The sequence below is a fragment of the Mirounga leonina genome, unplaced genomic scaffold (genome assembly GCF_011800145.1).
Source record: "Mirounga leonina isolate KUSES-001 unplaced genomic scaffold, KU_Mleo_1.0 Mir_151, whole genome shotgun sequence".
NCBI classification, from domain to species: Eukaryota; Metazoa; Chordata; class Mammalia; order Carnivora; family Phocidae; genus Mirounga; species Mirounga leonina.
Window position 1 is genome coordinate 85,056,103 of NW_023270377.1, and position 24,871 is coordinate 85,080,973.

The 24,871-nt window shown below is 34.9% G+C and overlaps 1 protein-coding gene across 1 annotated transcript in view; it reads right to left on the minus strand.

The window, feature by feature from the left end:
- KYNU (kynureninase) overlaps positions 1-24,871 on the minus strand; it is a 126,922-nt gene that overhangs the window by 44,990 nt on the left and 57,061 nt on the right. Inside the window, exons 7-10 of the mRNA XM_035008118.1 lie at positions 22,461-22,522; positions 20,821-20,892; positions 19,582-19,656; positions 16,975-17,121 (exon numbers count right to left, since the gene is read on the minus strand). Coding sequence (XP_034864009.1) covers positions 16,975-17,121; positions 19,582-19,656; positions 20,821-20,892; positions 22,461-22,522 — 356 coding nt within the window. The remainder of the gene's footprint in view (positions 1-16,974; positions 17,122-19,581; positions 19,657-20,820; positions 20,893-22,460; positions 22,523-24,871) is intronic.

The following is a 24,871-nucleotide window of genomic DNA, read 5'->3' on the forward strand; positions in this document are numbered from 1 at the left end:
TGAGTCTGTCAATTCAAGGAAAACCACTCATGATATTTGTTGCCAATGAAAAAAGTAGTTTCCAAGAGAAATTAGGATTTTGAAAATTTGTATCCGCTTTTATGAGTATGTCCATTTCCCAATATTTAAAGATATTTCTGATGAGTTTAGTAGTGATATATAATTTTAAAATATTATATAATGAAATAGGTAGATTACCAATATTTTTCAAACAACCAATGTTTGATGTTACAGATCAAGCATGGATAAAAGATATATTCAAAGTGTAAAACCAAACAATGGATTTTTTTAAATTTTATTTTATTATGTTAATCACCATACATTACATCATTAGTTTTTGATATAGTGTTCCATGATTCATGGTTTGCATATAACACTCAGTTCTCCATTCAATAGTGCCCTCTTTAATACCCATCACCAGGCTAACCCATCCCCCCACTCCCCTCACCTCTAGAACCCTCAGTTTGTTTCTCAGAGTCCATTGTCTCTCAGGGTTCATCTCCTCCTCTGATTTCCCCCTCTTCAATTTTCCCTTCCTACTATCTTCTTCTTTTTTTTTTTTTTTAACATATATTATTTGTTTCAGAGGTACAGGTCTGTGATTCATCATTCTTACACAATTCACACAATTCACAGCCCTCACCATAGCACAATGGATTTTAATGTAACAAAGTACAGAAAGGTCAGTAATTTGGTTTCACATTGCATACCACAACTTGTTAAATTCTGGTACAGTATCAAACAATATTCACAATAAACTGAAAAGCCAATAAATTACTTCTGTTTTTTCTGACTCTATCTGCATGAGGACTGATTTTCTTCATATGCTTCATGAAGAAAAAAAAAGAAGAGATTGAATACAGAAGCAGATAAAGAAAACCAGCTGTCTTCTATTAAGCCAAACAATAAAGAGATTTGCCAAATATACAACATTCTTTTTGTTTTAGAAAATATGGCTTTGTTTCCCTAACAGCATATTATTTACGTTAATATGTAATATGTTTGTTATTGTTGCTCTAAAATAAGTGAATGAATGAATAAATGTATTTAATTACAAATAGAGTAAATACAGATATAAACACAGTATCAAAACCTTTTTTAAGGTCCTCAGTGATTTTTAAGAGTGTAAAAGGTTTTCGTTACTAAAAAGTTTAAGAACCTCTGCTTTAGTGTATCCTACCAACCTAATGAAGTTAATAGCAGTTTTCAGTTATCACTAAACCCCAATCATGCCCATATTTAATTAATTCAAGTATACACAAGCTATGGTAAATTGCCCTAATGGTTCCTATTCTTTGTTTTTCCTTGCATCCATTTCCTTTGCTATGTAATTTTGTAGTTCTTCCCACTGTGGACAGGATACAGTTCTCTGCCCCTGGGATTAGCCAGGTGACTTACTTTGACCAATGGAATATTAGCACATGTAATACAAGCAGAGACTCCAAAGGACTTTGAGTGATTAGATTAGGCTTGCTCTCTCTCTCTTGCCCTCTGCCATCTCTGTAACAAGCACCTGCATAGCCAACCTGCTGGCTCAGATGGAAGACAAAAGAAATGGGGATCAAAGTTACCCTCACATGAGCTCAGCTTGGATCAGCTATTCTCCCCCACCTTTCCTTAGTTGGCCAGAGATGCATGAGTGAGTTCAGTCGAGACTAGCAGGATCTCTACGACTAAGTATTGCCTAGATCAACTGACACAAATATGACCAAATAAAAATGATGCTGTTTATGACTCTACACTATGTTCTCCCTATACACTGACTTGAGACCCTGATAGCCTCTTACTGTCTGACTCTAGTCTGTCTTATTTACCCGATTACATGATCCAAGTGTTTTGTATGTCTGCCTAGTAGAATTCACTGTTTCAGAAACTAAGCCTCTGTTTTCATTAAGTTCCCAGAAGGACAACCTGAAGCAATAAATTCTATTACCCAAATTATACCCAAGTATAAACTTTTCACTTTAATGTCTTATCATTAAAACCTTTAACTTTCTGTAAATCAAAATGTTAAAAGTTTTACTTCGAGAATATAGTGATCCATCCCATATTAAGACAATTTTGTACATAAACATGAATTTTTAAAAAAAAATCCCTGGTCATTAAATAGGGGTGATAGTTCATTTTGCAAAAACGTTTTACCTGTGAGCTTTTCTATTTTTAGCTTACTAAGTGGATAATTTTAATACCAAAATATAAGTGCATATTTAATAATTACATTTTCAAAACTTTAAATCTCCTGCATCTTTGAAGAAACACATCTATTGATTGAAATTTTTGAAGTAAATAATTGCAGAGGGACCAATTTTAGATTGTTCTAATACTTCTTAAAAATAATTAACCTCAAACTGCTATTACAGGTACTTTCCCTGAACAGAGGGATGCAAACTATGACCTGTTTTTAATAAATAAAGTTGTATTTGAACAAAACTAATCTCATTTGTTTAAATATTGTCTATGACAACTTTTGCAAGCAGAATTGAGTAGTTTCAACAGAGACCATATGGGTCACAAAATCAGAAATACTTACTATCTTGCCCATTACAGAAAAGATTTGCTAACCCCTAAACTATAGCATTAGTCTCATAAAGCTCAATATATTGAAGAGTCAACAGAAACTTTACTCATTATAATGTGTCCATAACTAGTATTTCATAGAAGAAAAAGTTCTTACCAGTACTATATATCTGATTTTTTTTGTTCTGTTTTGTTTTTTGCAAGGGAAGATGAATTAATACTTTGCTTCTCACAGAAAAAAATGAGCAATACATGTCATAAAAATATGACAAATCCTCCATGCTAACGTAAGTTTTGAGAATGACAGAAAAGAAATACAATTAATCTCTATCAAGATTTAGAGATGATCAAAATCTGAGTTTGCAGACTACTGTTTAGGTTCAGTAAACACACACACATACACAGATTTGTTTGTTTGTATTTTAAGATACATCTTAACACTGAAATTCAACTTGGAAAAAAAAATAAAGGTTCTGAGTTTAAAATCCTTTTTTTTCTTGCCAACATTTCTAATGAAGGCAATGATGTTTGTTTTATGAAACAATATTTACAACTCAATTTTTTATCTATTTTTAAAACTCAACTTAGAAAACTTATGGAATAGAAAAGGCAGCATTTTTATTATCAATTATTTATAAAGAATGGAGCAATGAAGAAACCATGAAACTTCAACATACCATATCCTATTATTAAAAGTCCTGTAGTTACATCTGTGGTACTGCATAAAAAAATAACTTGAGGCTCTTACAGTATATTTTAATGTATGTACAATTCTTTCCCCATGGATGGCAGAAACATAAATTATTAAAATGTAACTGTTTGAGGAAAGGGCCAGAAGATACAAACTTGAATGTGATCACCACAAAGTGATTTTACAAAAGTTTCACTAGATGGCAGCATCTTAAAAATAAAGGAAAAGCTAACACTTCTCCAAAACCTCTCTACAGTCATCCAGTTAATATTTTCATTATTTTACCTCTTAAGAGTAGGTAGAAAAACAATATGAATAGGTGAAAACAGAAACTCCACATCTGAGTGTCTACTTTATGCAATTTTTAAAGTAAAAATCAAATATTTTTCAATAGATTTGTATTGAAATTATCCACAAGAACTCACAATCATATTGACACAACCACATACAAGCACAGCAGTGGTCCGCCACCAGGTCGCCTCACTTTGTAGTCAATCCCCAGACCACTACGGTAATCTTCTAACCATTCTGAATACTTCCAGCCTTGACTTCCTCCAATGAGCTTGCTAAATCACACTTGAGTGTAAGGCTTGTGTCCCTTCAGAGAACCCCCATTAGCTTCAGAATGTAACTCACTTTCCTTAGTATGGCTTTTAAAGACCTTTATGACCTGGTCCTTTCTAGTTTTCATGTGTCAGGTGCCCCTTACCTACCTCCCTCTATTTGCAAAAACCTTTCTCTGTCTCGGGGTACTCCTTCCCTCCTCACTTTGCATAGGTAGCTCAGGTTTTGATAGTAAGATAACGTCTATGAAAGATTCTTTTGTCAAACTCTCTCTTCTATCTCATCGCCTTATTTGCATAGATCTCTTGTAGCAATTTTCCAATCTTATTGTCTTCTACTTTTGCATAATATCAACTTAAATAATTGTTGAATAAATAAGTAAATGAGTAAAAGAGTCATACAATTGTCAATAAATATTCTCTAAACTGATACTAAGTTTTAAAGTATTAATTGAGTCCCTTTGTTCCTGTTGCAATTTTATGGTACAAGCAATTTATTCAGACTTGGCATCTTTTAAAATGAAATTTCTTGGGCAATTAATAGTCAAAAATATATTCAAAATCCCTCTCAATAAAAACAAGGAATATCATGTGCTTTTTTCCTTGCCATCTTAATTAGCACAATACTACCATTTTTCTAACCAGTGGAATAATATGCACAGGGGCTGTGCATATTCTTCTATTTCAATAGATTTTTATTAAATCTTAGGATTTCCAGGTGAAGGGGTAGCTTACTCTCTCTCAAGTTTGATTTATTGTTTATTTATTAAAATGAAACATAGAATAATACAGATTAATTTTTCCTGATAACTTTATTGATTCATTCAGACAGACTGACTTCAGACTGATATTATTAGTTTGTTTCTTCTTCACCAAAAAATCCTATAAATTATGAAGACCACCAATAAGTAGCAGATTTGTGAAAAGGGTAATTATCAAAATAAGATATTTGTAGGTATACACAGAGTTGATAGTCAGCAGGTATGCATTGGTAAGCTCATAAAATTGCTAAAGTAATAAAATACTTAAGGTAATAAAGAACACTTGTCCTGAGCCACTTGAGTAATCACCTATGGTTGTAGGTCCCATGATTCCTGGGAGCTACCTGCAGGAGGTGCTTGCCAGCTAGCCTGTGGCCATTCACACATACCAGTCTCTGTGTGTTCCCTGTATAGTGCATGTCCAAACACCAGTGGATGCCCTTGGCAGTGGCACTAGCATCATGGTGGGTAAATTACAGATGCCTCTAAGTACCTCGAGGCTAGTAATGTATACTAGGTAAGGAGAATGTGACCTCGCCATGGCTGTTTGTGGGAACTACAGCTTTCACACCATACAAATCAAGTCTTTAAACATTGTTCAATATCATTCCTGGTTTGGTATAAGACTCATAGGAAACAAAGAACTGCAGTGCTATAAATTTGGACAATATTACCTTGAAAAGAAAAACTGATGGGAAACTTTGAGGCAAGTGAACAGACAAAAAAGTTACAGGAGCATATGTGAGTGAGAATGTTATGTGTGTTTGTGTGTGTGTTGGTCAACCCTATATAGACAATAAGAACAAACGGTGGATTAACTAGGGAGGAAGGTGGGAATGAAGAGGAAGATGAAAGCTGGTAGGTTTTCCTGACATAGTTTTAAAGCACTTAATTTTCCAAAATTCATTCAAGTGCTGTGATTCAAAAGCATACACAGATGCTAAATTAAAATAATCATAATCATAATACTAATACTCAGTAAAGATCTCTGCAAGAGGTGCCTCACTATCTCTGTAAATATTTCAGAGTAAATTTTTATTCTGAAAGTCTTTCATTCAGCCTAAATTTACTAGGCTCTTCAAGTATGCTTCACATTTCTTTTCATATGAAAGAGTTTGGAACATGTGTCCCCGCATTGTGCCACTTTGGCATGTTTGCCATTTTGAGCCAAAGGCAATCAAGACTCTGCAAACTTAAGAGAAATTTTTACTCCACTCTTAACTACCTAGGAGAATCTAAATTGGGAGTCTTTCTCAGAATAGGAGTTATTACCAGAGATAAATTTTATCTGAATGACCTATCTCTATGCCAGGGCAAACATTTAAATATCATCAAACATCGGTTCTTCATATTGTGCTGTGAATTGCCTCCTCCCCTTTGAAGCACCAGGCCTCTATCCTGTTCCTTAGCTGTGGATGGCATATATACCTTACTTTACTTTTCTCTTTGAACCTCTCATGCATGCTGGGTTCCCGTAAGTACAAAATCAAATTTGATTTTCTCCTGTTAACCTGTCTCGTGTTAACTTAATTGTTAGACCAGCCAGAAGAATCTTTGAGGGTAAAGGAAATTTTTCCTCTCCAACAGTACCTATTATTAGTCACATTTGTGTAAAGTGCTATTGTAGAAACTTAGATTCATCCTTCTAGCTGGACTTTCTTAAAGTAGATATTGATGCAACTGACAAATCTGGAGATGAGAAATAGGAGGTGGGGAACATGGGAGCACTTTGTTAATGAAATTTAAGAATGATGTGTGAGTTAAGAAGGTATGAGACAGAGCCAACAGCTTTGTGGAGAAAAGAGTAAAGGATTTAGGAGAGAGAAAAGGCAGAAAGATCTTGTGACTCCAGAGTGTTGTGTTATTTGCAGGTGAAAATGTCTTACTATAATAGAGTATGCTTTCAAGAGTAAATTTCAGCTATTTCTTTTACCAGGAAAAAAAAAAAAAAAAACAGTGACTGTCATCTCTATTTATTGTCAGAAGCAAGTATAAAACTGAAGGGAAAAAATACGACAAACTGAGTAGTACTGTTCTCTTCTGGAGTCTTTCTCCATATGGCAAGGACCTCACACAAAATAGTTTGATTTATTTCAGATACCCAAGATGGGAAAAACAGCTCAAGGTAATTTTTCAAGCTTAATTTAGTTCATTTAATATTTAATGATTTAGTGGAGCAGTCTGCATGTCCTAAGTGTGTCAAAGAATAGAAATGGAATTTGATAAAGAACTCAAAATTTACATGTTTTGATTTTTAGAATACCTATCCATTATAAATAACTCCTCCATAATTTTCTAATTCTATTTCAGTGGGGATACAGTTGTGCTTTTTATGCAGTATATAATCCATAAAGTTAGCCTAATCCATTCTTGCTGATGTGCACACACTTATTCATTCACTGGCCAAACAGGTATGTATTTAAAGATAAGTGATTATGTGCAAAGCACTAGCATGTGTCTGTGAAGTTTATAGGGTCCACCCTCAATAAGTCATTGAGCACTCTGCTGACATAAGCTTCCTAAATTTGAGACTTAAGAAAGGCATAGAAATAATTATAAGACAGTGCAAAAGGTGGCCAATAATACATTTTCCATCATGCTATGAAAATACAACAGAAAGACAGATTTAGCCTGACACGGAGGAGCAAGAAAATCTTGATATGAAGGTCAAGGACTGCACACTCATTTTTCTACAGGAGTTAGTCAAGAAGTATATGAATTGGGCCTATAAGAATTACTTCACTTTACCCTGTCTTGTAATAAAGCATGAGTCTATGTGCCAGCCATCACTGCTTCAGTGCCAGGTACAGATGGGAGTCGTGCTGAAGAGCTCAAATCCCATTAAATGGGCAGTGTTGTTAGCCAGCCTCTCATTCTACATGCCTCTCATGCCACTCATTCTACAGGAATGATGATCCAGTATTGTCAACCTTCTCATTTTTCAGGAGATATTTGAAACTAGGAATTTTTATATAAAACCTCTTTACTGGGCGCCTGGGTGGCTCAGTTGGTTGGGCAACTGCCTTCGGCTCGGGTCATGATCCTGGAGTCCCAGGATCGAGTCCCGCATCGGGCTCCCTACTCAGCGGGGAGTCTGCTTCTCCCTCTCCCACTCCCCCCTCTTGTGCTCTCTCTCTCTCTCAAATAAATAAATAAAATCTTTAAAAAAAAACTCTTTACTTTTCATTGTTGGCATGTGATAATTGTATTTTTAAATATACCATGTTTGCAAATAGAAAGAGGGCTAGACAAAGCAAATCTCTAGAACAGGTTGTAACCTGTTGTCCTGTTACAAAGTGAATTTATAGCAACTCTTTAATTTATCCATCACAAGGTAATAATACCTATATTGAGAGAGCGCCCCATTTAGATGTGAAATCAAAGTATAATTCTTCATATGTTCTAGTGATTACTATGTCAATTTACATGGCAAATTTCTCAACCAGATTTACTTATATATTTAAATTTACATACATACTTAACTTGATCACATTGCAAAGGAGTCTATAGGATAATTCTTGAAGACATCATTTTTAAATTTCTTCTCTTCAAGTTTATTTTTATAGACAATATGACAGTAATCTTATTTGTTCACCACCTTACTTAAGATAGATTATTTGCTAAGAAAATCGACATTTTCTCTTGACCTCAACTGAAGTTTGATATTCCTAATCTTGTTTGCATAACTAATTTTACTGATTACAGAAGAGAATCATGAAAGAGGACATTAAGAGAAATCTCACATTTTATTTGGGATTTTTTTTTTTTCTTTTTCTGCTTAAGGATATTTTGAAATTCCACTTTCACTGCCATGAGGCACAAAACTGCCTTTCCATTCTTACAGTGGTTAGTGAATAAATTAGAATTAGTCTATATATGTCATGTTGGAACACTTTCATTTTTTCAGTTTAACAAAGACTTACATTACCCTTCCTTTGGCTAATCAACTAGTATGAAAAATAGGATATTGGAGAAAGTAGCCTGGGTCTTAGACAACCAAAATATTTCAAAATGCATATCATCTACCAAAACAAAACAAAACAAAACAAAAACAACCTAAGTATAATATTTAGTTTGGGGGAGGGGCGTAGGTTTGGACGAAGCTATATCTGGAGAAATAGTTATGTACCGTGGCTCTGATGAGATTGGTTAGAGAAGCAACAATCATGACTGGCAACGGGAGGTTTGCTTTTGCCAGATCTGTAATTCTAAAACAGCATCTTGAGTCCAAAATTCCTCTTTTATTAAGAATTAATCAGTCTTTCTTACGTGGTCCATCTAATGAAAAGCTTAAATTAAAACATCTGATGAAAACTTCTTAGGAACAGCTCAAAAGTTTTAGATTCTTGGGTACTGATCCTTACCAAAGTATTTTGACTTAGTGATCCCAGGATGCAACCTGGATGAATTTAAGACTACAGATGAAGTTTACTGTATATTTTTTAAAAGAATAATCCTTCATTATTCTCAAAGTAAAGGACATTTAGTTGATGGGACATTTCATGTAAATTCTAGGTCATTTTTTTCCCTTTTTTCTATCTCTGTGTCTATATCTACACCTATGGTCCTTCTTTTATCCTTGGATTCTATGAACAGCTAAATCTGGGTGAAACCACAGGAGCTCAGTATAGATGCTTAATTTCTTATGTTTATATGAAAACTGTCTTTAACATGACTGAGATAACAAAGTTATATCAAATTTATTTCTATGAGAGGTCAGAAAAAAATATTTCATGTAGTATGAGATAAATCTGTTATCTGGTACACCCATGTTGAACTGTATCATGATAGAGATTTTCCAAATTCTTGCATAGTGACTGCAATTGCCTCTTTTAACTTCTGCCCACTTGTATCCCATTCCTACTGTAGGCAGAAAATTATTTAAAATTAAAAAAAATGCAGTATCTTTACTGTCTAAAAGCTTTCAATGGCTTTCTGTATGCCTTTAGGGAGAAGCTCAAGATGTATAATATAGCTTAGTAAGCCCTTCTTTACCTATGTCTGCCTTATAGATTCATTTCTTGTCATGCATTTCCTGTCAAATTATACTAAAACATTTGCTTTCTTGTAATCCAGTCAATTTTTTAAAGCTGTCTAGAATGGCCCTATCACACAGCTAGGCACCTGGAGGGGATTTTACCTGGTTAACTCCTACCTAGAATTGGCTCAGGTCTCATCTTCTCTAAAAAAGGTCACTTTGAGGGGCAGCTGGATGGCTCAGTCAGTTAAGCATCTGTCTTTGGCTCAGAACATGATCCCAGGGTCTTGGGATTGAGCCCCACATCAGGTTCCCTGCTCAGCAGGTAATCTGTTTCTCCCTCCCCCTCTCCCTCTGTGTGCTCACTCACTCACCCTCTTAAATAAATAAATAAATCTTTTTTTTTTTTTTTAAGGTCACTTTGACATTCCAGGCTAAATTAAGTGTTCTTATTTGGACCTCCATTATTATAATTCACTAAAATATTTACTGATAAAAAGAATGAATGAAAGACCCAAATGCATGTCATTATACTATAGAGGATAGACATACGATTCTTCTTAAGCACTAATGAGAAGATCCTTTTGGGTGAACTGGCAGTGACTTGAATAGAATAACTGTAGTCATTACAATTTCTAGTGAAGATTACTTAATATTGAACATTCCTTTTTGGAAAAGGTTATTTTTTATGTAAAAAAATCATACAACATGCCAATTTATATTATAGTTATATACAAACATATTTGGTACTAATTTTCCCCAGCTGATCCATTGCACAAATCCCACAAGTATTGTGGGCTTTTTTAATATTTTATTTATTTGAGAGAGAGAGAGAGAGCAGGAGCAGTGGGGAGGGGCAGAGGGGGAGGGAGAAGCAGCCCCTCCCGTCCCCCCACCGAGGAGGGAGAACCAGGACCCTGGGATCATGACCTGAGCTGAAGGCAGACGCTTATCCACTGAGCCACCCAGATGCCCCTTGTATTGTTGATATTATTCTATTGTAATCGTCCTTTACAGAATTGACTCCCAATCGCCAATACTAGAAACACCTCAGCCAAACTTTCTGTAGAATTTTGAGGCTTGATCAATCATTTATTTGTCTCCTACAAGAACCTCAAAATTACTTTTAACAAGAATTTAGGCCTTCCCTAAAGATAAATGGATGGCTTGGTGAGGTGACCATTATATGTGTTGTTTAGATACTTCAGATTTTACTAAATGATGTTAAACTGCAATGTCTTTCTCCTTTTATAATGATGTCTTTACTTATATTCCTTCTTTTGTCTTACATTATTCTGGATCCAGAATTAATTTCTTTTTATTCAAATTGTTGGGGCTATAATTGTGATTATTACTTGTTAATAATTTAGGCAGTTTATGGTTGGGTCTAAGAGATGCTTGTACTCATACTCAGTGGAGAGTTTGCAAAATTTAGTCTTTTTTTAGACATCATTTGCATTTCAATGTTCAGTAGGCTAAAAGAAAACTAACATGCCAGCATGCATATAGGTACAGTAAAATAGTGTAAAAAATGTGATAAATAAGGGGATCACTCATTCATTGATTCAACCAATATTCATCACTCACTGTCTGCTGGGCCTCACAAGTTCCAGTATGTTGTAGGCCTTTTAATATGGCATTGAAGAAGGAAGGTGGAGTATAACCAGTCGGCACTTAGTTCTTTTAGGGATAAGGTTATTAAAATTTTTATTAGTCCATTACCCAACTTTTTAAAAGTTCAATCTAATATCTCAAGTCTTGGCCATGCTGTTCAGATTATTGGTTGTTTTTTTTTTTTTTTTTTTTAATTTTCTAATACAGAAGTGTCCAGTGAGTGTCTTTAGTTTACAATTCTGAATGTTTCACTTTCTGCCTAAGGATCCAGTATTTCTTTTTCTGGTAGATTGGATATTCCAATATGTCTTTTTCTCATATACTGATAATTGCTAACATTTACTGATTACTTACAATGCACTAAATACTAAAGTGTTTTAGGAATAGTATCTTGTTTAATTCTCCTAGGAAACAGGCACTCTTACCTTCCCCAGTAATATTGGTGGAGAAATGAAGTCACATCGGTAAGTGAATTAAGCCCGTCAAAGTATGCTAGAAAGGGAGGGAGGGACATGGACTCTAGACCAGGTCTGACTCTGTCTCTACTATCTGAACTTTTTATTAATGCAAATGCTGCACTGCATCTCAGAATAAGTATCCTACTCCATCAGCAAGACAAAACATCTGAGTTCCAGGTGTGGCAAAACTAATAGCTATTATTCTTGAGTGCACAAATACACTTCATTTCCCAGAAATGTCCATGTGTTAGTCAATGGAATATGAGTGGAACTATTTGGCCATGGTTAAGTTAATGCTTTTAAGAAGTTAGTATGCCCCTTCACATCCTTTTATCCCATTCCTTTGGCTGAATCAGACAAAGGATCCAGGGTATGAAAGCCATAGGACACAATCCTGAGTCACTGGAAACCCGATCATTTCATGGGAGAAAACTGATTCCCGGCGGCTGCATGAACAATAAATAAACATCTATCACAGTGAAAGCATTTATGGCTTTATTTAGGAGTTACCAAGACCTAGGCTACCTAATACACCAAAAGTTTCCACTGAAAATAATTTCTATTTGTTACCTATTTCTTATCTTAATCCAAGTTGAGAAATTACAATTTATGGGGAATCTATTCATTTCTCCAGAGGATCCAGAGAGATTTTTCCCTTTATTCTCTCACTTTACATTTCATTATGCTGTCTAATCAATTTCCTGTGAATCATTTTCAAATGCTTTGTGAAATGAGGTAGACAATAAAATATAAAGCAAGGAAGAAGGGAAGAAAAAAGGGGGGAAAAATGAAAAGTTAGGAAAGGATGGAAGAGGAAAGAGGAAATAAGTTAGAAACAATGATGCCCCATGGGGGTGAAAATGGGAAGTGTAAAAAATACTGTGGGTTGTTAACCAAACCCTTCTTCTTAGCCTGTTTCTACGATAATACCATGAAGGTTAAAAATTTCTTTACTCATGCTCTTTTGAAGCTAGCACTTCAGAAGGCAATGAATCATAAGCAGGAATCTGCTAGCTTTTTCTGGGAATAATTTTGCACTTTGGATGAAAGGGACAGATGAAGCTGCACGGCTACTTCTCCCTCCTTCCTTCTCTCTGCCTTAAATAGAATTGTGATATCTGGACTTGGGACAACTGTCTTGTGACCACGATGTGAGAAGCCTAAGAAAAAAACAAGAGAACCCTGGAGATGCCACTCAGACATTACTCAACTGCTTAGTGCATCCCAGCAGTCTCCTAACTCAAATCTTCCATGGTGAGAAAAAGAAATCCCTAATTTTTGGCTAATTTCTCACTGGAATTTTGTTTTAAAGCTTAAAAACTTCATAACTGATTCAGGACTATTAAAGACCAAACCTGAGAAAGTGGAATTAAGAAGTGACTGGTTGAAAAGGCAAAGAAGAGGAGAGTGTCAGAATTGAGTCTAAAGGTCCAGAAGGGTGGTGGCATGAAACATTAGGGTCATTTTAGGGGGAGACAAAACTAGAGCATACTGATTTCAGAGTGGACGTAGGATTTCCAGGTGTAATAGGGAGATGAGCATAAATTACCATTTTCGAGTGTGGGAGTACCCTGTAGCTTTCACTTGGCAATGAGAGTGGAATCATGGCAGTGGTTAAAATCTCTAGGGATAGTAATTCAAAAGACAATGAGGAGCAACTATATTCAGTGGGTGTAGAAAAGAAGAAATGGTTAGTAGAAACAAGTAATAGAATATGAAAAATTTAGAAATATGTAAGTGAGGCAGAGTTCTGCAATAGTGGGTTGGCCAATAATATAAAATAAAGTAAATGTCTTCAAAGACAAAAAATGAAAATGTATCTTCAAACTGACATATGCTGGCCTTCCCTTATAACCTGATGCTACGTTTAATTTTCATCAGCCTGCCCCACTTGTCACGGTCTCGGACCTTCTCATTTAAGAAAAGCCTCAGCATCTGAAACTCATTACATGAATCAAAACTGTTCTTTTGATTAACTAATTAATTTTTCTTTTTAGATGATCACTGGAAATCTTGTATTTTTTCTATGTTTCAAAATCCATTTCTATACCATCTATAGCCAAATAACGACAGACACAAAACCAAATGCAAATTGGGCAAGACACTTGCACAAGCATTTCTTAAAACACTCAGAAGGCAAGAACACATTTGAAAGATCCCAACCTCCTCAATAGTCAGGGAAGTGCAAATTAAAACTACAATGCATTACCATTACAAACTAATCAGATTGGCTATCGGTGAGGACATGGAGCAACAGATACTTTCATACATGCTGATGGGAGTATATACCAAATTGGTACAACCCTTTGGAAAGTTGGTATTACTGATTAGGATTAAACATATGTATACCTTATTTCCAAGATTTCCAATCCTAAGTATATATGTAACAGAAATCAGTGTGAATGCTTACCTAAAAAAATGTCTGAGGGTGTTGAGAGTAGCATTTACTGCAATAGCCCTCAAATGGAAATAAACCCCAAAATCTATCCTGATTAGAATGGAAAACAAAAATAAATTGTGATCTATTTCATACACTGAAACAATACACTGAAATGAAAAGAAAAACAAAACAACTGCTACCAAAACCCCCCACAAAACTACTGCTACATACTGCATGAAAGATCTCAGAAACATAATAGTGAGCCAGTAAGACAGATACAAAAGAGTACATATTAACACTTTTATAGATGGACAAAGTTAATATATATGGTTAGAGGTCAGGAGTGGTACCTTTGGAAGGAAGGTAACAGTATCTGAGAGAAGGCACAGTTGAGGATTCTGAGCAGCATAAATGTTCTAGAAGTTTCTTGATGTGGGTGATGGCTATAGGGTTCAAAATAATTCACCAAGCCACTTATTTATGAGTTGTGCTCTTTTTGGTATACATGCATTTCTTTACTTAATATTTTTTTCAAAATTCTTGTCCCCACTTCCCTTTCACATGATTATGAAATAAAAACTATTCTTATTGACTTTCCTTGCTCCATCTCAGTATCATTTTGGTTCATGCCATACCTCATTTCCAGAAACTTTCCTTTTTCTTTTTCTATCTTATTTAGCCATTTCTAACAGTGATTTTTTTATGCCTTTTTTTCCCTAGAATTTCCTAACTCTTTTTTGATTGACACCTTTAATTTTCTCTGCCTTTCTCTTCAGCTTTATCTTCATAGACCACCCAGGAGAGCTATGTGAGTCTAAATTTTAAATTCTCTCAACCTTCCATTGGGAATGGGAGAAATTGTCTAGCAAGAGTATAAATGAGTGTTAAAATAATTTTGATAATGGATAAATTGACGTCTACTCAATCACCATTTCACTCCCATAGTATCTGTCACTTCTGTGCAGTTACATTGAGATGGAACTGCTCATTCCTACCTTCATTTGACTGAAAGCTCAATGAGAGTTTCACATGGTAGGCATTTATTACACTTTTTAAGTAAAAGAAAGCCTGCAAAATACTGAGAGAATGTTTTAGCAAAGTAGTTAAGAATGAGAATTACAGGGCGCCTGGGTGGCTCAGTTGGTTAAGCGACTGCCTTCGGCTCAGGTCATGATCCTGGAGTCCCGGGATCGAGTCCCGCATCGGGCTCCCTGCTCAACAGGGAGTCTGCTTCTCCCTCTGACCCTCCTCCCTCTCATGCTCTCTGTCTCTCATTCTCTCTCTCGCAAAAAAAAAAAAAAAAAGAATGAGAATTACATACAGCACCTAAGTAAACAAATTTATTTTGTTTTTCAATTGGAAATAAAATGTGTATCTGAGCCACTTTCCATAGTTTTGTATTTGTTGAGGACAGTAAAAGGTGTGAGGGATCCTTCACTATAACAGCAGAATGTGTGCAATACAGCAGATATTTTATATTCTTCCTTCTCAACACTGAAATTATGAAATGGGCCCAGCTATCCCAAATTAATACTTGTGAAAAGAGGTTCAGAAAAGTCAAGTAACTGGCCCGAGATCATGTAACAATTAAATGACCTAGCCAAGATTTAAACCTCAGACTGTGATTCCAAAACGCATGGTCTTTCTTTTCTATCTTCTCATTTCAATGAAGGTTAATGAGACATGCATGTATACTAAGGGGATCAGGGACTGTGATTACTTGCATAATTTTTAAAATATAATTTTTTATTGACCTCCCTTTATTTTGGTGTTTAACATTTAATGCCTAAATTAAGAAGACATTCTCTTTATATCTTTTGTAATGCACCACTTTCACAGTTATCCATCAAACCAGTTGGAAGTTGTGGTTGGAAATTCCTAGAGACTGCTGATAACGGTGCTAAATTTCTTTTCATTAGTTCTATTCATTAGCTTCAATAACTGAATATATTAACTAGACCTCACACATATATTAATCCCATAACTTATTAATGTTCAGAATAAAATTCGATTGTCACCTTTTTAAATGCATAATTTCATTGCTGAATCAAATAGAACTGTTATTTAAGGATTTTAAATACAAATTGTAGCTGCTGAATACTGTTCCTGATTTCTTTTTTTTTAAAGATTTTATTTATTTATTTGAGAGAGAGAATGGGAGAGAGAGAGAGAGCATGAGAGGGGGGAGGGTCAGAGGGAGAAGCAGACTCCCCGCCGAGCAGGGAGCCCGATGTGGGACTCGATCCCGGGACTCCAGGATCATGACCTGAGCCGAAGGCAGTCACTTAACCAACTGAGCCACCCAGGAGCCCCCTGATTTCTTTTTTGCAGGCAAACGAATACTAAAAACACTTTTTTAAAAAAGAAAAACATAAAGAGACACGATTTCAAAATAGTAAACAATGTAAGTGTGACTTGGAAATATGTAGGGAAAAACTCTCATTATTGGCAGGATCATAACTTCTCAAGATAAGAAAAAAGTGGCTTTTTAAAAGTACACTGTGTATAACTCGATCTACTGTTAACTTTTATTCTGCATCTCCCTTTCTTCAAGCACCTAAGTTTAAGTGAGAACTGAATCACATTTAGAATGAGTTATAATACGACCAAGTACCGGAGTTGTGTTTCAACGGTCCTAGCATATGTAGGTATTATCTGAAGTATTCTGACTCATGCCTGCTGACAGACTAACTCAGTACCAATGACATCACCTTGCAGGAAGCTCACCTGTCTTGCTGATTAGAGGCCAACTTTGGGACAGCAGATGGTAGTGAGGAAGTGAGACAACAGAAGTGACCAAAAAAAAGGTTGAAATAGAGACGCCTAAAGCAAAAGAGTGCAGATTTTTTTCTTTTAATGTTAAGGCTTACTGTTTTTTGGGGTTTTTTTGTTTTTTAACTCTTTAAATAATTTTACACAGACACAAAGGTATTTCACTAGAAGTGCAGTTAGAATACTCCTCAGTAGAGTGATGTTTGGGGCAAGGTGCGAAGGAGAAAATGATGTGCATACCTTTGCTTGTCCAGCTCTTGTGATGGCAGGTATATTAAAGACCTGTCCAGTGTAAAAATGCAGCCCACTGAACAGGATCACTGCAATCGAGTCTCCTTCCTTCTCAATTACTTCAAGGATATCCTCTATTCTCAATGTTTCTTCCCCCTAAAGTTGAGTCAGGCACAAGTTACATCCAATCCACAAAAACACGTTTGTCACTTCATATTTCCCAATCTAAAATTCACCTTGAGCTCTTGCCCACATAAGAACAATCAAAGACATTTTTTTCAGATTAATGGTCTTTGAAAGTCTGGCAAGAGAGCAGCATTTCAGCACACTTTTTGTTATTATAAGAAATGATAACAAAAGGGTAAGAAAAAGGCTTATAAAGTTAAGTCTTTGCAAAACCCTACTTGCTTGATTTATTCTTCAGTTTTTCAATTAATCTTTACTCTTTACATGCCCACAAATTGTTTTCTCCTTATTCCCATCCAATAAAATACCAGAAAGTATGAGAAGTCCCTGAAATATTAAATGGCAAAATTTTCTTGGAAATTACTTCATTTATCAATCCATCACCTTATGTTTTCCAGGATAAAAAACACACATCTTTCATCTGAGTATAACCTAACCAATATTTTCTGTTATCTTAAGAGTAGACTCTCCTCCATACTGACCTAAAGATCAAGCTCCAAAAATGAAGAGAAATATCAATAAAACTCAGTATCAAGGTTAGTTTTTTCTACTTCTCCCCAGCTAAAACTAACGACTAGTTACTTAGTGGAAATTCTGAGTGAATTTAGATTTGGTCTTGCAAACAACTTGAGCAAAGAGAAATCAGCTAAATACAAAATATCTGTTTGTATCCTAATCATTCTTATCCATTTACAAAGTTTTTATAAATTTTCTCCAGTGCTAAATCTGACATCATCTTTAAGGTCAAAGCATCATTAACTGCATTAATATTTGGGGAAGTTCATTAAGTTATTTTTAGTTTTTGATAATTCTTGCTATTTATCAATTACTGTGTCCCATGTTAGGCACATATATATGTATCACAAATATAGCATCTACTTTAGTTTCTACTAGAAGTCTGGAACTTGTTTACGAAATTGAAATCTATAAAAAAAAGTACTGATACTGAAATCTCTAAATTGTTAACTGATGGGTATTTTATATGTAAAGAGAAGGATTTCAGTAATTCTAAGACAAATTCTAAATAAAATCAATAACATGGTAATCCAAAACTTTTTTTTTCTTAAAAGAAACTAAAATGGTTTGTCTACCATAATTTCAAATAGAAGATAAAGAAAAGTATTATATATACTAATTATTTATTTAAATCAGTATAAAGCAGTATAAAGAATATGGTTCTCTCTGATGTTGACCTGCTCTAATCTAGTAATGCTAAAGAATGCTCTCAAAATTTATGATTGACTCATGAGGTTCCACAACACATCTCTTTCAACATTAAAACTTCTGATAAATTAGTGGCTGTCTTCATTTTTGCTGGAAATTAGCATTTTATATATGACATATGAAACAGATATCCTGTCATTGGTATGAGAACTTTCTATTCCATTAATTGACTGCATGTTGGCAAATAGAACTAAATGGAGTAGATTTTAATTTCTCAAAGTATTCTGGGTTGAAAGAAATCATTGTTCAAACACTGGCTTAACAGCCTGGGAGCATCATTTGTGAAATCTACAATTTATTCTGTGTGGATCTCTGGGTGCCAAATTACACAAACTGCAGAGCCTTACATCTCTATTAATGTAAAGTGCACAGTATTTTAGATCTTGAACATATGTCAAGCCTGATTAGGTGTTTCCTTTGTTACCTGTTTAAATATGAAGGAATCTCAGAGAGATAAAGTAACTTTCTCAAAGCCCCTTACCCAGTAAATTGGTGGGCCTGGGATTTCTGTGGAGTGTATTAGCCAGGCCGGAAGGCCCAAGCTCTTCCCGCTACACCACATCCCTTTCTACACCCTCACCCCATCCAAGCACAAAGGAAAACATTTGATACTTAGATTAAAAAGATATAAAAGATAGGCATCATTCAGTTTCAACAAATATCATTTTAAAGGCATCCAAAGGCAATGGTATTTGGAATTGAAAATGATATATACGGGGTGCCTGGGTGGCTCAGTCATTAAGCGTCTGCCTTCGGCTCAGGTCATGATCCAGGGTCCTGGGATCGAGCCCCGCATCGGGCTCCCTGCTCCGCAGGAAGCCTGCTTCTCCCTCTCCCACTCCCCCTGCTTGTGTTCCCTCTCTCACTGTGTCCCTCTCTGTCAAATAAATAAATAAATAAATAAATAAATAAATAAATAAATAAGCATGCAATTTGCCATCCCTTTCCATCCCACTGAAGAATATGGCAAACTCCAGGGGTATTCATAGGAAAATAGTTTGCTTGTAATATGACTATCCCTTGAAACTTCTGAGTTAATTCTCCATTTTAAGCAAAATGAGCTAGCAGTAATGGAAGTATAGGTCTTTTATACTTTCTTGAAAGTTCCATTAAAGTAATGGAAATAATAAACTTTTGAGGAAAATGAAGAAAAAAATCAATACTAAATAGAAACATAATGAATATTTATTTCTCTTTCTCATATACCTCTCTTGGCTTTACAATCCGCATACTTTTCTCAATGTTAAGTCCATGAAATTGAAGCTGTGACTCAATAGCATACTGGAAAAGAAGAATGATTTATTGAATCAAGTCCAACGCACAGACGTACATTGAAATAACTCCGAAAAGAGATAATAAAATAACAATAAAATCATATTATTGTATTAAATCTAAGGTCAAGTTTAAAAGTGACTGAACAGAATACACCAGAAAAGAAGTGCTTAATATAATTTATATGCAGGAATCTGAACATTCCTTGAAACACTGTATCTTAGAAATGTATGGAAGCATAGGGGTCATCTAGACTTTAGAGAGTTCTAAGAGATTTGTAGAAGATATTAAATCGCCTAACCTACGTCAAAACCAGAGTTTACAAAATAACCAGAGTGAGTAGTGTGGACTTGCTATACTTGAACTAGCTTATAGGAAGGGCTTACCCTAAAAAGAGTAAGCTAGTAAAAGGAAAGAACATCAGAAAGTTCCCTTCACTGAGAGTACAAGATATGAACAGGAACAGGAAGTTATAAAGACCCTGAATTTTTTCTCAGTATTAGGATTTTGATCCTTTTTAGTAAAGTAATGGCTATTAATTTGGACATAATTAAATGACTTAAATTACAAGATGTGGATTAGAACAGTTAACGGTGATAATAGAAAGACAGAAATCAAATTTCTCTCTAACACTAAAACTGAAAAATGCAGTATACTTTTATCCACGTCTATGTCTGGAACGATCAAATTTCTTAAGGAAGATTTAATAAACCATAAGAAATATTTTTCATCCTTAATAAATGTTTTTTCAGTAATAAAGCACATGCTAGCATGCTATAGAAAAATAAAAGTTTTATCCCTATTCTATGTAGCTAAAGCGTTAAGCACCGGGGTATTTATTGATTTGATTTCATAAAATAAAACAGCAACAAGAATTAATAAAACATTTATAACTGCACTTGATTTAAACCAGCGGTTCGCTCAATGTTTTTAAAAAGACTAATAAATCAGTGTTCCTATTCAATCCTTTCCTCCCCTAACACGTTTTACTTGAACAAAAGAAATAAAGCTACAATCTATATTTTAAAAATGCCTAATCAAAAGCATTTGACAGATCTTTTTATTGTAAGGTTACTTGGAAAAGACTGGAGAATAAACTATTCAACACAGGCAAATGGTGTGCTCCTCTAGGAAGAGTAGAAAGAATATAAATATAATTTGAAGAATCCTTACATGATCTGAAGGGAAGGCTTTGGCTTCAAGAAGAATTTTATACCGTTTTGGTGTAGGCTTAAAAAAGGATAACTGCAATGAAATGGATTTATTAAGAAAAGCATTCATGCACAGTTTATACATTTGTTCATTTTATACCATACTTTAATTTTATAACCTCCAGCATTTTAAAGGCATGGCTCAATGACATATCTAGATGTCTGTTAAGGGTTCCTTTTCCAATTAGCCTTATTTCTAATGAGTTATAAAATAAAAGAAAGTATTGGCTCATTACATTTATCAACAGAAAAGCAAATTTGGGAGATAACGTGAATGAGATAAAAACAAAGCTTTGCTTAAATTTTAATTGAAAAATTGTCTTCCCAGTGCCTTTAATGGTAATTTCTATTGTAAGACTGAAATATCATGTTCTATATAAATTTTATTTATATTGATTTATCTTATGCTGCTGATTTGGCTTCTGGTACATAATATTTCCATTGCCTTATAATTTTATGGGATTTCATTTTAGGTCCAACTGAAAGGCCTCAACCCTAACATGAAACATTTGACATTTCTAGAGGCACCAGGGAGGAGTAGCTCATTTGTTCAGGGGAGAGCCCTTCGTTTTCCTCCACAGTTCCTAGAGAATAAACATTGACTGATGACGGTAACAATGAAATGATCACTACTGTTGACTTAGTGTTGATCACTGGTCAGGGTGCGAAAGCAATTTTCACATATTATCACATTTCACCCTTGTATATACATACCAGGTAGGTATTCTTGTCCTCATCTTCACAGAGAGAAAATGAAGATGTAGAAATCACCGAAACCTCATCCAAAGTCAGACATTAAGTAACTTAGCTAGGAATCAAACCCCGAGGTGTCTGAATTTAAAACTATGCTATTTACCATCATGTTTAACATACTCCATGAACGTGTTCCTTTAGGGATATTTAACAATCATTTCTTCATTTTTATCAAAATAAAATACTAATATATTCATTGTGTGCTTTGGTCACATGGACATGTTTCCAAAAACTCACTTAAAAATGAAATAAAATTTTTTCAAACATCAAGTAGTTACTACAGACACCATATTCCAAATCAAGAATATATTTGACATTTTAAGGTATACATATTATTAAGTACTTAGGAAGTAGGAAGCACTTTAAATACAGTAACTCATTTAAGGTATTAGATCCCTTTTCTCCAATTTAGTTCTATTTTCTAATTCTTTTTTTAACTTTCTCCCCCAAAATTAGTCTATAAAAACATAACTGATCCAGAATGTCACCCTGCTAAAGTCCACCATGCTGGAAAACTATCTTTCTGAAAAGCTCAGTGTTTGTTGGCATTTGTACATCATTGTTTTGTGTGCTTGCAAGCAGTTTTGCTTTTAATCCACTGTGACTTTTATTCCTTATGTTCTGAGGTAAGAACCATTCATTATTCTAAAGCTCTTTGCAAGAGTCAACTCTCCCATGACTATGAAGAAGCCTTTCTATCACAGTCCAGAATTTCCTGGTAAAAATGAAAATAACCTCACAACTTATTTTTAAATAAGTAAACCACCAGATGCTCATGAATTAAAGATAGAAAAATGTCAGATTCTACAAATGAGTGTATACTAAACATTGGTGGGAAAGGATACTTACCAGTAGAAGATGTAAATTAACAGTCAAACCATTCATTAGGGCTATTTCTTTCTCATTGGCTCCTGCAAAGTAAACACATCATGATTTAGATTTTTCTATTAGTGCTGAAGTTACTTGGAACAACAAAGTAGGGAGGCTTCACTCCTTCCTCCTTTATGTTTTTAGAGATAAGGACATACCTGATGTGTCATCACAAAGAAATGGAAGTTTTCCCACTTGCCTCATTTTATCAAACAGTATCTGGACTCACATGCACATAGCTAGCTAAAATTATACTTGCTTTTTGATATAGTAAATAATGGCAACAAAATAATGAAGCATTTCCTTATTCCTGTAAACTAAAAATGATTTATCCTATTTTCAGGTAGTTTGCCAAATTCCCACAGAGTACATTTTTGTGGTAAGTGTATCTCAAAAGAAAGCGGGGCCAATCACATTTTTAGAACTGGTTGTTTCTAATATCCAATTAAAACGCACGTTTAATAAAAGAGAGCTAGTTTGCCAAACATACTTCATTGTTATTACAGTGAGATATATAATAGTTTATTAGACAAAAGAGCTAGAAAGCAAAGCACAAAGACCTAAATAGCTCTGGGATTTATTCATAGACACTGAGATGAAAGATAATTAATAGATAGGTATTATTTGATGGAGAACATATGCAAAATTAAGATAACCACTACACAATCATAATCTGATCTAATTCTTAGTAATGAGTGCTTGAGCACTAGAAATAGACCTAGAGACAAAGCATACATTGGATACTTAAGAACGCAGAGTATAACAACAACAATACTTTCCTATTTTTAGTTCTTACAGTCTCTTAAAAGCAATTAGACCTGTATAGTAGGAAAATCTCTTGAACTATCACTGAGAAAAATAGGTTTTGTGCCATTGTTTGTAAAGCTGTATGAGGCATTAGAGAAAATGTGTAATATAAGTCCTGTATTTCACATCCAAAGAGATACTTCTGTTAGAGTTCCATTTTAGAAGAGGAGGCAGTAAGTAAAATAATTAATCTAATTTACAGCTGGATTTCAGGATAAGTTCCCTTGAGGGCAGGCCACTAGAGATAAGTGTATAACAGGAATTTCTATTTCAACACAGCCATTTAGTCGAGAAAAACTTCCGATTGCATTTAACAGATGGCTTTCTCCATTTGATGTGCAATGTTGGTAAACAATTGGTTAAAAGCTTTATCTCTGGTCCTTGTAAGGTGAACAGTGTCTGAAGTCAAGGCACACTGAGACCAATCTCATTCCACATTCCTAGTACTAAATAAAATTTGTCCTAGACATACGAGATAGATATGAATATGATAACCTTATGTTGCATACGGTAGCATATGTCTTCTCCTACAATATGAAAATCTTTTGGAAATATGTGAAAGAAACGCTGCCAGTTTTACTATATTTATTTCTTTGCATTATGGTATGAATTTTTACTGTTATTTCTAAAACAAAACATTATCTAAGATATCTAATCTAATATTATCCTTAAATCCCTGTTAGCTCTTTACATGCATCTTTTCTGAGAACCATTTATTTCCAAAAATATTTTGGCAGAGAAAGTGCAAGGAGAAAGGAGAAAAGGGAGGAAAAGTAATTTTATAAGGAGAGCAGAATTCATAGAAAGAGAAGCATTTGAAAAAAAATGTAATGAGAAGAAAAAAGAATTCAGAGGTTAGTTACCACAAAATGAAAGCAAAGAACTAAAAGAGGCAAGAAGGGAAGGAGACTTTCTTTTTTTTTTTTTAAGTTTTATTTATTTATTTGTGAGAGAGAATGAGAGAGAGAGAGAGCACATGAGAGGGGGGAGGGTCAGAGGGAGAAGCAGACTCCCTGCCGAGCAGGGAGCCCGATGTGGGACTCAATCCCGGGACTCCAGGATCATGACCTGAGCCAAAGGCAGTCGCTTAACCAACTGAGCCATCCACACGCCCGGGAAGGAGACTTTCTAATGGAGGTTAGATATCCTAGTTTTGCTTAACAATTGCAATCTGATTAAAATAATTGTAGATTCCTTGAAAATTTTAGTCCTCCAAACAATACAGTGTTCATTTTGGATCACTTAAAATTTTTCTTGTGAAGAATGTAATGAACCAGATGTGGTAGGCTCAATTAATGTAGACATACACTTGACCCTGTGCTACTTACTCCCTCAGTCTCAGTGGCATACGAACACTCGGATCAATTCTTTGTAAATAATCCCTCACTGACTTGAGTAATTCATCTGCCACCATGCACAAAAGTTATCTCCTCTTAGAACACTCCAAATTCAAGCAAGCACTTCACAAAATGCTCTCCTCACCTGCTACTGAACTTGGTGAAGGCGACGGTGAGTCTATTTAACATGTGCGCCTGTGTACACAGGGGTATCTGAGGACGGTGCAAATATTAAAGTTTCAGGAC